The 17511-nt window shown below is 32.5% G+C and overlaps 2 protein-coding genes across 2 annotated transcripts; both read right to left on the bottom strand.

Moving 5' to 3' along the window:
* Positions 1-506: 506 nt before the first annotated feature.
* Positions 507-2849, bottom strand: LOC129896739 (U-box domain-containing protein 19-like). Its single transcript, XM_055972702.1, has one exon. The coding sequence runs from the start codon at positions 2747-2749 to the stop codon at positions 701-703; it is 2049 nt and encodes a 682-aa protein (XP_055828677.1). The 5' UTR covers positions 2750-2849; the 3' UTR covers positions 507-700.
* Positions 2850-8888: 6039 nt separating this feature from the next.
* Positions 8889-13164, bottom strand: LOC129894284 (benzaldehyde dehydrogenase, mitochondrial-like). Its single transcript, XM_055969896.1, has 11 exons — positions 13022-13164; positions 12274-12408; positions 12040-12182; positions 11757-11910; positions 11411-11640; positions 11099-11188; positions 10483-10656; positions 10276-10413; positions 9726-9863; positions 9564-9625; positions 8889-9274 (listed from the first exon to the last, which is right to left on the bottom strand). The coding sequence occupies exons 1-11, from the start codon at positions 13089-13091 to the stop codon at positions 9001-9003; spliced, it is 1608 nt and encodes a 535-aa protein (XP_055825871.1). The 5' UTR covers positions 13092-13164; the 3' UTR covers positions 8889-9000.
* Between the last annotated feature and the right edge of the window lie 4347 nt (positions 13165-17511).

A 17511-nucleotide genomic window follows, 5' to 3' on the forward strand; every position in this document is an offset into this window, starting at 1 on the left:
ACAAAGATTATATTGCTATAATGAATGTCAATGTTATTATAGAAAAATAAAATATAACATGAAAAATTAATTCTAAAATATATAATGAAATGTCGGTTATAATGAGATTTGAATTATTTGATTCAATGGAACCAATAAGTTGCAAGAGTAAGCAATATATAGGCCTATAGTTTCTAACACAATTAAAAAGTTGATGTAAATACTCGTAAAGTATTTACTACTTAAGGATATTTTGCTGTTTGTGGTCATACATCAATCCTCATTGGTCATTTCTGTATCAAGTATCAACTAAACATTGACTGGCGATAAGTGCACCTTCTATATCAAATAAACCGCCTCCTAGTTAGCTGACCAAAATCAGAACAAATATTTTGATGATCCAATCTTTTTTCTAGTGATTGTGCACAACAAAAGTATCTATCTACTACATGAGGAAGAACAACATTAACTACCATTGATGTCTTGCCACTGATCTTGCCTCGTTTGGTTATCATACAAGATAAAAATCACACAACAAAGAATTGTATACCAATTTATTCAAAGTATAAGTTCCCAAATCCAATGGCCTAAACTGCATTTAGCTCCTGGAAAAAAAGTGAGCTAAGCATGACACAAGTAACTACCACTATCAGGATTCAGGACTCTATATATATATTTACATGGAGAATCAGATGATTCAAAAATTAAATCTTTCGACCTTTCACCTTACATCAATAAATTGTTCTTGTGGAACTTCACTCACAAACCTAGAAGTGCTTGTTTCACAAAATTTCTGTAGAATCTTGATAAGAGACTGTGTCCTCTTCTTTGCTTGGTTGGTTCCTTCTGTTAAAAGTGAATAAAGAAGCCGCATAAGCGCCTTTTCTCTTACCAGAGCAGCTATTACCTCAGCGCCACTATTGACACATAACGATAACAAAATGGAAACACAATACTCTTTTCCCGCTCTAGATGTTGTGTTCTGTAATTGAATCAAGATTACTGGTAATGCCGAAGATTCTAAAATCGCGAAAGACCCTTCTGTTCTTTCGGCTAATGTAGCTAGAACCGCGAGTGCATCTGTGTTTACTTCAACTTTATCTGAAGATGCTAAAAGATTGACTAGTGCGGGAACTGTTCTAGCTGCAAGTGCTCTTTCATGGTTCCTGTGACTCAACAGTAGCCCGAATATTGCAACAATCGCGTTCTTTTTGCCACAACTTGTTCCGTATTCGATTAAGTCCACTAAAGCTGGAAATACTTCTGGATTTTCACCTATTACCTTGCGGTATTCGCGAGGAGAAGAGATGTAAAAGATTATCGCAGCTGCAATTTGCTTTGTTTCTACCTTTAGGCCATTCTTGAGAACTCCCAGAACCGAATTCAGACCCCCATTTTCCATGATCGCTTTCTTTCCATTGGAATGTTTTGATAGTTTGAGCAAGGCGGAAATTGAATTCTCTTGCATAGATGGATCATTTGTACTAAGCATTTGTAAAAGTGCTGGGATGGTTGCAGCTTCAATTAATACGGACCGGTTGAAAATATTTGATTTTGCCAGCAAACGGATTTCATGAGCAGCCTTGGTTTTCTGCTGATCAGAACCAAAATACAGCCTGCTTGAGAGAAACTCGGAGAGGAATTTGATTGCTTCAGCAGCTGCTGGATTTCCTGGCAAAATAGTTCGCGATATATCGCGATTCTTCTTCCTTGATTTAGCAAGGGATATTCCATTATCAGCACAGAATTGTTGTATCAGGTTCCGCAGAGAGGAATTAGGTACTAATTCTGTGCTCTGTAGCGTCTCCCCTGTTTTGGGACAGAGGAGGTTCCCTGACTTGAGCCATTTCTGAATCGAAGCGCGATCATAGGTTTGTCCCGTAGACACTGTCACTGGATCCGTCATGAGTTCCAGGGAAATGGGACACCTGAAATCCTCAGGATTCAAGCAACTCAGAGTTTCCAGATTGGATGTTCCATCTGATTGATCAGTGTTCCCATAAACAGAGTCCTCAAAGAGAATTCCTCTGCAATAGCTCAAGAATCCTACTAAACTGCTCAACATAGGTACTTCTCTTTCGTAATTCTCCGAGCATTCATAACTAATCTCATCGTCCAAGAATTTAATCTCCTGGTGACATTGTACCCATGTGGTGATATCAAGATAATCGAGAAATTTCTGGATTACACAGGGGTCAGGCTGAAATTTATTCTCAAATTGGTTCAAAAGCAAAATTACTCTCTTCACAGCTTCTTCGTCTTCTGGTTCCTGCTCCATTTTTGCCCTCTGTGCTTGATTAGCCACCATTAGAACCAACTCCTTGATTTCTCTGGAAACGTTAAGAGAATTCAAAGGAAGAACATCAAGTGCAGTAGCCACAGTTCTAACCAAAACTCGAAATTGACTCGCAGCAGAGTGGGATTTCATAAGCATCCAAGTTTTCGCCCCCTCACGCGTACAATCATCTAATAAAAACTTAATCTTTTGGAATGTTGTGTGGAGTTCTGCAAAACAAAGAACAATGGAATCTCCATTACTAGGTAGATGATCCCGGATTTCCTCGAAAAAAATCAAGAGGATTCCCACTTGCCTAATGGTTTCGCGAACATTTCTCCGTTGAGTTGTAAAGAAATTCGATTTGAAATTGCATATGTTCCGAGATAGAGTAATCAAAGAATTCAAAAGGGTAGCCGGAGATATCCCCTCACAGGGATGTACCGCCGGGAATGTCAAAACCCGGCGATCATTCCGATCAAATCTTTGAATCATCGAACGAACTGATTGTTTAAGGTATAAATTTGAAGGTTCTTTAAATGTGCTCTGTTTTCTTCATTTGAGAATGCTAACAATTTGGAATTAGGACATGGGAATCGGTTAAGGATACCGTTGTTCAATTTATAAGAAAATCTTTGCCCCAACAATCTTAAACAACACGTGGCACTAATCCCAACCCCTTAGCAATTTTTGGTGTTGTTTGACTGGAGTGATTCAGTACAGTGGAATGTACTTGAATTAACGGACACGTGTACTGGACACTTGTGGTGTATGTATTGGGTATTGATGTTTCTTGGACCTTGGGTTTTGCCCGTAAGGGGGCGGGTGGGCTGAGATATTTATCTTATTATGGTGGGATCCACTGTGCCGACTCCCTGTCCACGTGGATAGGAAGAGAAGGTGACGTGTTGCCAGGGTTAAGGGGAAAGTGTGAAACAAGTCGAAGCAATTGGATGCTGATAAGAACCCCTTAATGGTTACTGAACCGAATGATAAACAAATCAAGAAAAGTGTTATTAATTTATTGTTATTAGATTATTGGATTAATAGTTATTTAATAATTTTATAAAAAATAATTATTAGGTTATCGGTTTAATATTGATTTTATAATATTGAGTTTTTTACCCAATAACTCATTAAGACTATAATAGTTTACTAATTTAATTTTTAATTGTTTATTCATACACAAATATCAAATAAAAAGTTTTAATATAAATATATAATCAGTTAATAACTATATAATACTATTTAGTATTTAGTATTTTAGTATTTATCCTTTAGGCTTTGCCACTTTAGGTTCAGCAACAAGGATTTGCAAATTGCTACGACTACGGCTCCAGAATTCATATATCCGTTTTAAAAGTTTTTCTAATTGGTTAAACCGAAAATCGATAACAAGTATCTTAATTATTGATTTGGTTATCGTTTTAGCATATTTAAAAATTAAAAACCGATAAATTAAATTGATAATACATAAAATCAAACCGAACTGACCGATACACACCTCTATTACTATGTTACTTCCTTTTGTGGGTATCATTTCACCCAAAAGGTGCTTTAAAAACATAAATAAATTTTATAATTTAAAATAATTCTTATTTATTTGTGTGACTGCAAAATATTTCAATCAAGAATAAAATAAAAATTATAATGTTAAATTATTTTTAATTATATTAATATAAATTTTTAGATGAACTAAAAAGAAAAATGTGTTACATAAAAGAGACGGAAGAAATAGTAATTTTATTAAGCCTTAAGCTACGAAGTGAACTTTATTTTTTTGTTTTTATTATGCGGTAGTTAATTTGGAAGAAGAAGATGGGGAACGAAGAATTTGATTTTAAAAGCACACATGAACAAGCAAATCAAGTCTAATTTGAGCCAACTCAAAGTCCGATTTAGTACTAAGTCTTTTTGGATATTCGAATTTTTTATGCATTATATGCTACCTATATCCAATTTAAAAGTCCACTAGATTAATACCCTATGATTCTATTCATTATAGGATTAAGTCCATCCAATATGGAGCGATAGAGTGGCTTCAATTTTTATTAGCGGTAAAAAAATATAAATTTTAAGAAACAAACTATTAGGTGAATTAAGGATCTTAATTTTCCCTACTCATTATAATATTGAGTCAATCCAATATGAAATTACACGGTATATATATGTGCGATAGAATGACTTCAATCCTTATTAGCGATAGAAAGTTATACATTCTGAGGAGCAAATTATTAGGTGAATTAAGGATCTTAATCGTTATAGCCTACTTTAAAAGCTCAAAATTGAAATCTTAGATATCTAATACAATTCAAACCTAGTTCAAAATTCAAATACTCACAAAAAATAAATACAAAATAAAGGAATATTTTCTCGTCCAAACTCTGAATGTTCATATTCTATCTTCTTCTTTTATTTCTTTTGGTTTATTTCCTCTTATTCCAATTTATTTGTCACTGTTTTCTTTTTATCTGATCGGTAAAAAATGATTCAATTCTATATTTACAAAATATACATTTCCAGTATATTGTGCATATTTAATTTAATGTGTAAAAATTCTTTTTTCTTTCTTAAAATAAATACACTATGTGGTCCATTTTTCCCAAACAAATTAGAATATATACAAGAGATATTTTCTTTCTTTAGTTTTGAATGACCAATAAATCAAATTTCTACAATGTAGTTTCAAGAGCAAAGGGCCATATCAAAAGACTAAAATCACTAAAGAAATGAAGAATCTTCATGTGAACGTCAATATCCTATAGCCCACATTGAAGCCTTATCTAGAACTTTCCAAGCAGGAATGTAGTATGATGAATTAATCATGAAGATTTGGACTACTCCATTTAGGTGACCATCACTGACAGTTCAAAGGTACCAAATTGCAGGCCATGCAATGGTGTCACTCACCCAAACCTATTTTTTTCTTTGATTTTGCAACAAAGTTGTGATGCCAATACTCTTGAGAGAACAATAAATTTGGCATACATGTGCAAATGTTAGCGGTGTGCGGTGTATTTCCTTCTTAAGTAAGTTTGTGTATATTTTTAGAATGTACAAATAACTTCACACTAAAGAAAAATAGTGCTACAGGGCAGAACTATCCTTGTTCAAAAGAAATTCTCTTCTTTGGTTAGAAAATAATTACACCACGTACACAACTCTTGTGGATATACCTTGCAGTTGCACCAAGTGGTGTTATGAGACGCTGCTCCGTGAAAGGTTTTATTAGATATGTAGGTACATATAAATAATAAATAAAACGAAATCACTTGGTATAAATGTCATCGCTTACATTATTATATATAGTGATTTACTAATTTGTCCACTTCTTTAAATGTTGACATCGCTCATAAAAATATTGCGTGCTCGACCTAAATAAAATAGTTTTTTTTTTCTAACTTATTGCGTTTAGACTTTAGAGTTGAAGAGTATTATTTTAAATATTTTGGAAGGTCGAGTTATATGAGATTAGTCAAAGAGCAACCCCACATCTTCTTTTCTTCTCCATCCATTAATTAGTTGCATGACCAATATAAGCCTACTAGGGTGTTTATGATTCGATTTGGATCGGTTATTGATTAAAATCATAATCAAATCAATTTAATCAGTTTTTAAATATCTAAAATCATAATCAAATCAAGTAAAATAATAATCACCGGTTTGGTTATTGTCGGTTTGGTTCAATTTTTCGATTTATGACTAGTCAAGACAATTCAAATATTCTCTCTCTACATTCTTCAAATTTCTTATGAAGCTCTTTTTTCCTCACGGACTACAAGGGCGAACTTTGCTGCATATTGAGGGAAAAACATGCTGATGGCAAATCAGGTGGACCAAACTTGCAACGCAATTTAGATTTAAAAGAACAAGTCAAACAGATGTTCCAAAATACAAACAACTTTGTCTATTAAAATGAAAAAATTACATATTTAAACTGAACTAACTAGATAATCCATAATATAATCAAAATTACTTCGACCATCTTAAATTAATAATTAAAAGGTATAAAATATCTTTAATTATTTATGAAAAGCTAATATTATACATATAAATAATTATAAATTTTATGTATATAATTATCGGTTTGGTTCGATTATTTTTTACCATAACCATAACCAAACCAAATATTATCGGTTTTTCAAATTTAAAGCCAAATCAAACCAAATCAAATCAAATATCGATTTTTTTATTCGATTTGATTAAATTTTCGATTTGATTTTGATTTTAATCAAAATTGTGAACATCCCTAAGCCTGCCAGATCAGAGAAAGCATTAGCATATAATTATCCATCTTAATTAAGCATATTTTATGTAAAACAAATTAAGGAAGTTCCTCGGAATGAACGAAGAAAGAGTTAACAAGTATTATGATTCATGAATGTGATGCCACTGAAATGGACGTAATTTAGGGTTTTAAACTCTAAGTAATCCTTTTATTAATTAGTAACGTATGAAATTAAGGTTGACGGCAACTATAGGAAAGGATTAACGTGGACCAATCAAGAAATGACTAATCTAACGCGCTTAATCTCTCTTTATAATTTGGTAATAACACGTCTTTAATTTAACTAATTCATGAATCTATTATCACCACATATAAATTAATATAAGCATGAAAAATACAGATATCAAGCTGTATTCTCATCAGTGGAGGAAGGTCAATCAAGCAAAATTACGTACTAATAAAGACTGATTTATTTTTAAAAGACATTCGAGTAAACTTGTATGCACCTAAATTATTTTATTGTGTAGTTGTTATTTATTTTTCACTAAAATAATTTAAAATATAGAAAATTAAACATATGCAAAAAGTCATACATAAAAAATATAATTTAACATATATATACTAGCTTATTGGTATATAAAAAGGTATGCCGATCGCGGATAAGAATAAAAATTAGTAGGTAATTAAAAATTGTCTTATTACTAACCTATTTGTGTCATTGTTTGGGTGGGAATATAGAGCTCCATGTTGGTCTTAGTATTAGCGTATTCATGTCGTTTTTGACTTTTGATGTATGATTTTATCTGTGGTTTACTATGTTTAGGTGTCCACGCCTAATTGTTATTACGGTTCCTTGCATATGTGCTCTGCCTGTTTTGATATTAGGTGTCATGTTTTTCCTTTGATTTGCTTGAATCGAGGGTTTTTTTGGGAGAGAAAATGGTAAGACCAGCGCATACTTTACTCTCGTCAAACTTCACTTTATAAGATTTCATTGAGTATATTATTGTTGTTGATACCAACAACGAAAAAGAGGGTTACAATGACCCCCCAACCTCACCCACTCCCCTATTACTAATACTAATAATAAGAATACTTAATGTGAAAGCGTCGCCCTTGGATATGAATAATACAAATGAAAATGATTATTAGAAAGAGTGATGTATAGGAGATTGTCATTAGCGTTGTTGGTTTTTATTTACTTTGAAGCAACTATTTTATTGATAGCTACTAGTATATAGTATGTCTTTCTTCAAGGACATCGACCTTTTTAAATAAAATTAGGTCACCTATCTCGTCGCAAGCTGTCAAAATTATACCAGTATATGTTATGTCCTATAATTATAATAAATGGTATACTTGATTAGTTATACCATTGAATGTTACCGCGAAATGGATATAATATTTCCATCTTTGATCAAAAGGCTGAGTTTTGACCCTTGAAAATAGAAAATGTTGGTAAAGAGTGTTTTTTTAATAAGCTGCGAATACCATAATATTGAACTTTCAAAAAGTATATCGAACATTAAATAAAAAACAAAAAAAGAAGAAGACTACTTCTTCCGTCTCAAATTATTTCTCCTTTTTTTTACACGTCTCTTAAATAACATCAATTAGGAATATTTTTTTTACTATTTAACCTTTATTATGTCTTAAAATATATTAATCCCTTTTCATTTAATATTTATTCTATTTATGTGTTATCTACAATTGATAATTTCATCCAGAGGTGTTTGTAGTTTTCAAAAACAATTACTCATAGGTAAAATGAAAAAAAATAATTTATTATATGTTGAACTTCTAAAATAACAAATAATTTAAGATAATTATTTTTGAAAATCACGATAAATAATTTGAAAGTGGAGAATAACACGGGGAGAGACTTTGAGAAAGGGGAATTTAAACAAGGGTTCTCTCACTGATAAATCAACTTGAACATGGCTGGAACCACCTTCGTTAAGACTATAGATAAAAAATTTCAATCCCTTCGGTAAAATTCATGCTTGTGATTTAACATGTAGCGTTACATGAAATAGGGATGACACTACAAGAAAACATATCCTACCTAACTCGCAACATTTGACTTGACATATAGGGTAAAATACTGTTTTGCCTTTGGGCCACGAGATTGATACCAAATCTAGGCAACTCTAAATATTAAATATGACATTAAAATAACAAGGGTCAAGTCAGATCACACTAAGGCCTCTAAATGACCGAACCTAAATTTTAACTATAAAATGATGTCATCCGTAATTGTCCCCAATTTAATCATTTTACTTCTGAAGAATATATTAATGCTATGTGACCACATGAAGCAGGGATATTTGTGGTTTATATCCAACATTGATGATCTTTAAAGGGCATCCAATAGAGGGAAATTAATGTTTTCCTACACGAGAACAATAAAATGAACAATCTGAAGAGTTTATTAATTGATAACAACAATGTCATGTAAACAACCATGTGCACCATTTTACAAAAACAGTACTATTATTTAACATCAAGGGTGGGAAATCTATATCCACGCCGGATTCTTCAATGGAGTAACAACAGCCTTCACCTGTAAGTAGTTGTTAAGGCTGTAAATACCCTTTTCCCGGCCCATGCCACTCATCTTGTACCCTCCAAACGGAATCCCAGCATCAAATACATCATAGCAGTTAATCCACACCGTTCCAGCTCTCAGTCCTCGGGTCAAGGTGTTTGCTGAGTCGATGTTCTTTGTGAAAACTCCTGCTGCTAGACCATAGCGCGTGTTGTTCGCCCTCTTGATCACTTCATCAATATCCCTGGCAATAGAGTAGATAAGACAAAAAGTTGTGTCCTTAAAACATATATTAGATCAAACTTTCCAGCGAATACAAACAGTTAAGAGGGACCGGTGACAATAAACAAAGTTAAATTCCTAGTAGAGTAGACACTAGAAATTTTAAGTTGAGCAGAAATGTAACTAGTAAAACACTGCATAAATGTGCTTAGAACGCGAAGCTTATGTCAAGATTAGCAACTTTCAGCCACAAAAGGGAGCATAATTTTCAAATAACCCTTTTGCCACAAAAGGATCATATCATAACTTACTTGAATTTGAAGACACACTGCACTGGGCCAAAAATCTCATCCTGTGCTATCGACATGTCCTCCTGATTCAACCAAGTGTCAAAGATTATGTCAACTTACTTTCTCAAGGAATTTTCGAAACATTATTCAAGGACTTTAGAGAAGAAGGAATCAAGCATATACCTTGACATCTGAGAACACAGTGGGCTGAATAAAGTAGCCTTTGGAGCCATATCTATCACCACCACATTCAAGGGTAGCAGAGCTGTCACGGCCTTCTCTTATGTACCTAAGAATCTTCTTAAATTGCTCTGAGTCGATCTATGATGTAAATTGTAGATATGATATTAGCTTCAGAACATGAAACTTCAAGTTATATGCTAAGTCATTTACTAAATTTTGTCACTTAGGAGAAAGATACTTTAGAAAACCTTATGTGGAAGTAGACAATTTAGATTCTTGCATTTCAGGAGCTCATTACCAAATCGAGTTGTCACATGACGAACAAGAAAAAGAGCCTCTTGGGAGGACTGTTTTTCACTTGATGAATGAGGAGAGACAGACAACATACCACAAGGCAGTGTGTTGAAATTGGGAACAGAATAGATTCTTTACGAATCAGTTTAGGGCCCAACTTTACGTCGGAAAATGCAGAGAAATGTCAAATGTGAAAACAGAACACAAACATAATGGGACAAGAAGAGAGAGAGAGAAAGAGAAAGAGAGGGGGTACCTGAGGACCTTGTTCAACACCTTTCTTGAAGGGATCACCAACTACACGTCTCATTGCACGTGCCTTTGCCTTCTCTATAAATTCATCATATACTCGTTCATGCACATAGGTACGGGAACCAGCACAACAACATTGGCCCTACAGACACACAGAACTTTAATCATGTGCTCAATTATGATTACTTAATTTTAGAAGAATCTGCCTGACCTGATTAAAGAAGAGTGCAAAATGTGCTAGCTCAACGGCATGATCAACGTCAGCATCCTCGCATATAATGAAAGGTGATTTCCCTCCTAGTTCGAGGGTAACTGATTTCAGATTGCTTTTGGCAGCCAGTTGAAGAACTGTTTGTCCAGTTTTCGTTGATCCAGTGAAAGCAAGCTGCAAGAATGAAAAGGAAAAATGTTAGGGGAGTCAAAATGTCAATCAAATATGCATTACATATTATCCAGATAAAAATCAAATCAGAGGTCCATCAATCCAGCATAGATGAAGCTCTCTCTTTATCATCTCGGGCTAGATAAGCAAAGATCCCCTAGAAAGATAATTGTCTTGCTTCTTTGCTTGATTATAGGCATTAGAGAAACCTGCCTTAACGGAATCAGAAGGTTGGCAAGATGGTTAAACATTCTGTCTGAATTTGACATCACGTATGTAATCAAAAAGTAAGTTAAGTCCCCTTCATCCTTTCTTATTCCAGGAAAATATGTAGTTGCAAAAACAAAATGATCTCTTATATATATAATAGTGGTACATAATTCAAAAAACAGAGAAAAGTTATTTTTCCTCTCCAAGAATAAACGGAGAAGAGTTTCTCATTGACCTTGTCCACATCCATATGACTAGCAAGTGCTGCACCAGCAGTTGGTCCGAAACCAGAAACAATATTTAGAACACCTGGAGGAAGACCAGCCTGTTAAAAGTCAAATGGCCATATGTCAGATACATGGAGTGAAGGGTCACTTAATCTTGCAAGAAGAACAGGACTCTTTTTCAAGTAACCTGTCCAGTTCAAACATCTTGAAGGATGAAGACTCATAAAAAATGGGAACAATTATTTTCCTATGCTATTGCTGAGTAATTTATGCAATGTAGGACTTATACCTCAGATCTAATATACTGTACATGAACCAACCTCGTGGAATAAGTTTGCAACATAAAGAGCAGTCAGTGGAGTTTGCTCTGCAGTCTTCAGGACAATAGTGTTACCGCATGCTAGGGCAGGCCCAACTTTCCAGGCCATCATAAGAAGGGGAAAGTTCCATGGAATTATTTGACCAGCAACACCAATTGGTTCATGTAAAATTTGAACATGGTGTGGCCCATCAGCTGGAACGGTTAGACCATGGATTTTATCCGCCCAACCTATGTTGTTTCGAGAAAGCAAAATTTCAAAAGATATGTACATACACACGGAATCTTGAACTGTATTAATAACTAGCAAAGTTTAATTAAATTCCTTGTCTGAAATGTGTCATTACCAGCATAATACCGAAATAGTCGCACAAAAGAAGGTACTTCAGCTTGGGCAGCCTGCAAATAAGGCTTGCCATTATCCCAAGTTTCTAAAGCTGCAATCTCATCATTGTGTTTCTCCACCAAATCAGCAAACTTTAGCATTATCCGTGACCTTTCCTGAAGAACCACCCCCACAGAGATAAGGAGGTATGATACAACAGCAAAAAGTCTTCTAGAAACCCATAGTTAACAAATTGAGCAGCATCAAAGCAAATGACAAAGTAGAGATAAAGCTATCAAGCTTACATAAGCACTCATTCGGGGCCAGGGTCCCTCATCAAATGCCTTGCGAGCAGCAGCCACAGCGCGATTAATATCTTCGAGATCACCTTCAGCAACATTTGCAATGACTTCCCCAGTTCTTGGATCCAAAGTTGGGAATGTTTTTCCTACAAAATATATACATATCCAAGTTTAATCACTAGCAGCATAGCTAGTAATTAAAAAAATAATGAGTTGAAATTCGTACCAAACACTTACCAGATGCAGAATCAACAAATTGCCCATTGATTAGGAGCTTGGTGTAATTAACTTGAACAGGTGGAGTGATTAATTCCTCAACAGCTGCAGCTGTACTAAACCTGTTGATGTGCCTTGCCACACCATGGCTCCTTCCTGATGATTTCAGTTAATTAAAAACCATAAGCTTTTGTACTAATCATTGTATTTTATTCCATTTGGAGAAATCATTATGCATCAATTTCATAACAGATGTACTAGAAACAATCATGAAAATTGTGCACTAGATGTACTATAAGGTGTGCCCACAAGCCTCTGCTGCATTAAATTTCATGGTAATTTGGGAACGAGGATAAAACATGTCAAATTCCCTGTCCCCCCTTAAAAGTAACTAAGAAAAGAAAAACAGAAGAATTTAATTCTCTTCAACTACCTAGTTTCCATCATAACGATGACTAAACAGTAGTAGTTCATTAAATACCCTTTTTAGGCTTCAATTAATTCAACCTCCCAGCAATAAAAGCTTAACATACTTGAAGAAAGGAAAAAGGTAAAAGTACCAAGTTATTCACCCTGCATCAACATCAATTGATTTCAGACTCAAACAAGTACATCTACCTCAAGAACCACCCTTCTTTCCCTTTTCAGTTAATCAGAGCCAAACCCAACATTAAAGAACCAATCTTTACCATCATGGTCAAAGATACAAGCTTTAAAAAAGAGAAAAAAAGAAACTTGGCAAATAGTACAGATTAAAAGAGGAAGCAACCTAGAGGAGCAGAAGCAGAAGGAAGACGGAGAGAACGAGAGAGTAAAGTAGCAAGTCTGCCAACTGCCATGGTTTCGCTGTGCCAAGTTAGTGGGAGTTGTTGAAGATAAATTAGAGGTGTAGAGATAGAGGCCGTTTGTATTTTCTTATGAGGTGTTTATAAATTGTTTTGGATTTTTTTTTTATTATTTGAATGCTCAATTTAAAAGTCATTTTGTATTTAAAATAAATTTCAATAAATAATTGGATTTATTTAAATAAATTTATTTTAATTAATTTATAAATTAAAAATATCTTATAAGTCAAAAAAAGTTGGCCTTCATACTTTTTTTTTTTTTTAACTTACGAGTTACTTGAAAATAGGTTAATTGAAACGGCTAATAACTAGTGACCAACTACACTGTTAATGTGCCAAATGACATTCATATGAGCTAAACAGCATTTTGTGTATTTGGCATCATGCTTTCCCTTTTCTACCTACCTTATCAGAGTAACTCTTTTAACTTTGTCTTATTTAATTAATACTCCATTTGTCCATCTCTAATTTGTCCATTTTATAAAAAGTATACTTAAAAACAAAAGTGTATTTTCAATTTCATAAATTCTAAACAAAAAATATTTAAATCTATAGCAAAAAGGCTACTTAAAATTCTAAGATTTAAGAAGAGTTTTTGGTCAAAAATATTTTTAAACTATACATCAAACTTAGAGCTTGTATTTTAAATACTTAAATGATGTTTTCTGCTAAGAATAATATTTTAAGAATGTAATCTAAGCTTGGAGTATAGTTTAAGAATGATTTTGGTCAAAAACTCAATTTAAGAATATTCATATATTACACGCATCTTTTAACTTCACGTCAAAAATCAAAGTTATTATCTCTTATTATTATATTTAGGGGTGTCAAATGGGCGGATTGAGTTGAAATTGAGAATATTAAAATGGATTGAAATAAAAATTGGATTGGGTCATGACCCGCCTAAATTTACTTTGGACTTAAATGGATTGGACACAATTGGGCTAAAATTTGAATTGGATCATGACCTGCCAAATTTAACCCGCTTAATTTCAATAATTTTAACATATTATTATTAACCTTTTATAATCACAATTTGAATTTCAACTCAAGAAAATAAAATTATTTTTTTATAAATGGATAGATTAATCCTAAAAGATATAAAATAGAGAGTAATTCATACATTTAATATGAGAACATATATTACACCAGCAAATAAAGAGCCTTAAAACGGGTTGAAATTGGATATTAAGTTGGACTCGATTGAAGTTTTTTTAAAATGGGTTAAGACTTAAATGGTTGAGATTGAACTCAATACAAATTATCTTGAGTCCAATCCATAAAAAATTGAGGGAATTAAACGAATTACCTATATTTGGGTTCATTTTGACGCCCTAATTATATTATATAAGAGAGAGTTAGAGTTTGAGGTAGCTATCAGTCCATGGATGTGCCTACTTTCAGTAAGGTTTTTTTTTTGGAAAAAGAAAAAATATATTTTTCTATTCTAATTTAATTTAATTAGAGTACAAGTTTTTCAAAATTGTGGGACCACTTTAGTTACCTTTTTTTGTTTTAAATTCATACTATTTTGTTCTAGCTTTATTACTTTAAATATTGCTAATATTTGTGTAAATTTTGTAACTATTTTGCGTTAAAAAATTGACTGTTGAAGAAGAAAAATACTTCGATTATGGACATTCCAATGGCCTCCCTCACGTTAGGTTTTCGAGAAAAAATAATAAAATAATTTACTACCACATAAATCTATAATATATTAAAAGCATGAATACCCCTAAAAATATTGGTTGAACTTTTTGCTCTTCATTAAAAAATTTACTTTAGATAAAATCGTCTTTTCATATTTTTCTTCAATTATTATATTATTATATTATTATTTTAATGATATTAAATATTGACTATAATAAACATAATACAGATTGAATGGAGAATATTGTCTTATTATGGTTAAAGTCCTACATGATTTGGGCATGTGAAGAGGAGAGATACAGATGCCCCATTGCAGAGGTGTGAGAGGTTGACCATGGATGATTTCAGGAGAGGTAGGGGTAGGCCGAAGAAATATTAGGGAGAGGTGATTAGACAAGACATGGCGCAATTACAGCTTACCGAGGGCATGACGCAATTACAGCTTACCGAGGATATGACCTTAGATAGGAGTGTGTGGAGGACCCGCATACCAAAGACTAGAAGGGAAGCCTTGTGTGCCCCTCACTGGAAATTAAGGTAGATGGCTAGTTCATAGTCTCGTTACTCTTCCTTATTAGTAGGCACATTAGCGCAAGATAATTTCTTGTGCTATAATTTCTGTTATTATCTATTACTTTCATTACTTTCTGTACTTTGATTACTCTATTTTATCCATGTCGTTCTCGTTATTTGTTTTTTCATATATGTCTTGTCTAACCTCTTTTTATGTTTTTATGTTTTTATGCTTTTATTGAGCCGAGAGTCTTTCGAAAACAGCCGTCCTACCTTATTAGGAGTCAGGTCTGCGTACACTTTATCCTCTCCAGACCCCACGTTGTGGAATTTCACTGGGTTGTTGTTGTTGTTGTTGTTGCATGGTTAAAGTCCTACATGGAAAATCTTTTTTCAATTAAAATAGACTTGATAAAAAAAATAGTTAAAAAAATCTTTCAAAATAATAGGCAAAAAGATTTTTAAAAAGTTCAAAAAAATATCCAAAAAAATAAATAGGCAAAAAGGTTTTTTTAAAATGTCCTAAAATGTATAGCCAAAAAAAGCTCCAACTAATTATGCAAGAGTTTTATAAATAAAATTCAAAAAAATAAGCAAATTTTTTTTTAGTAACACTTGAATAAAAAAAAATAGTCTGACTAGAATCAATGTTATATTTCGAAAAATTTCAAAAAGAACATCATACTTTTTTTCCAATGTTGAGATGTTATTTAATGTACAATTGATATTATATATTATTTAGGTTATCACTATTTATTTATTTTTAGTTATAATTGATTTAGGAGTCTTAATTTTTCCAATTATTATTTATAATATTAGTTTCTATGATTTCGGTGTTCTTCTTTATTAAAATTACTTTTACTTTTTTAAAAGACTTTTAATCTTTTTATATTATATTTAAAGAATTTTCATAAATTATTAATTTAGTAAGTGATGATATTTTTTGAGTCATTTGTCCGTCCTATTATTATTGATGCGGCACACACGCGCACTTCCGCTGAACTAGTATATATATAATTTATTTTAAAAGCAAAAGGTTGAAATTATTTAATCAACATCATTTAAAATTTCTCAATATTAGTAAATATTTGTCAACTATTCATTTTACACTTAATGAGATAATCTACTACTACAAATATATATATAACTTATTTTAGATCAAAAAGTTTAAATCATCCAACTAACACCAATTAAAATAGGAGAAATTAGCTAACTACACAAATATTATATTTACTAATTCTCCTTATAGTTTAAAATAAGTATATTTTATATCACTAATTAATAATTTTATACCAGATTTTAAGTCAGATATACCTATATACATGTTTTTTGTTACCAAATACACTACAATAGGGAGAGAGACAAGCGAGATTTATCTATGTATCTCAAATACATGTGAATCATACTAGATACATATCTATATGTATTGGTGTGATTCACATGTATCTGAGATATCAGATACATAGGAGAGTGGCAACCGAGATTTGTCTGGATATTCATATACGTGTAAATCCACTTAGATACAGTATATCTAGAACAAATTGCACCTAATTTTTGACCATATGTGTCCCGAGATACATGTATCTGAACGCACCAAAATTTGATAAGATCCATAATATTGCAAACTAATGTGTATCTAAGTAATTAGCTCATAAACTAGTGAAATTTCCACAATTCACCATAAAAATAAGGAAATTTTATGAATAAAATTGAGCCCGTGTACAACACAAAATTGTTTTTCACTAATATAAACTAAAACGAAGGGAGTGATTCTTACTATACTTTAGTAATTTAATCATTTTATGATTGATGGTCTTTTTTTTTGCTTGCTTTTTATTTTGTCAATGTGTTTGATTTTTATTTGTGATTTGATTAATTTAAATTCGTAAAGATAATTACTTTTAGAACAATGAAGTTATGTCCGAAATGATCAGTGTGTTTACTGTACGATTTAATTAAATTATTCACTAATATTCTCAAAAATGTTGTTGAACAATCTTTTCATAAAAGGAAAACTCTCAAATATGCCATTGAATTTTGAAAAAAAAACTCATTTATGTCATCCGTTAAAAGTTTGGCTCATTTATGTCATTATCGTTTGAGAAAAGGCTCATTTATGCCATTATTTTTTAACCCTAATTTTGCAAAACCACCTAAACAACTTTTAACATTTTTCTATTGGAGTTTTGAATCAAATGTACTTTTTTTGCTTCTTATCCTTCAAGAATACCAAGAACACATGAAGAACACC

Source organism: Solanum dulcamara, chromosome 7 (genome assembly GCF_947179165.1).
Source record: "Solanum dulcamara chromosome 7, daSolDulc1.2, whole genome shotgun sequence".
Taxonomy (NCBI): Eukaryota; Viridiplantae; Streptophyta; class Magnoliopsida; order Solanales; family Solanaceae; genus Solanum; species Solanum dulcamara.

Coding starts and splice junctions, on each gene's coding strand:
- LOC129894284 (XM_055969896.1), bottom strand. CDS start 13,091: ATGGCAGTTGGCAGACTTGCTACTTTACTCTCTCGTTCTCTCCGTCTT. Junction 11,189..11,410: donor TTGCAAACTTATTCCACGAG/GTTGGTTCATGT, acceptor GACTTTTAACAG/GCTGGTCTTCCTCCAGGTGT. Junction 9,626..9,725: donor CTGTGTTCTCAGATGTCAAG/GTATATGCTTGA, acceptor TGGTTGAATCAG/GAGGACATGTCGATAGCACA.
- LOC129896739 (XM_055972702.1), bottom strand. CDS start 2,749: ATGATTCAAAGATTTGATCGGAATGATCGCCGGGTTTTGACATTCCCG.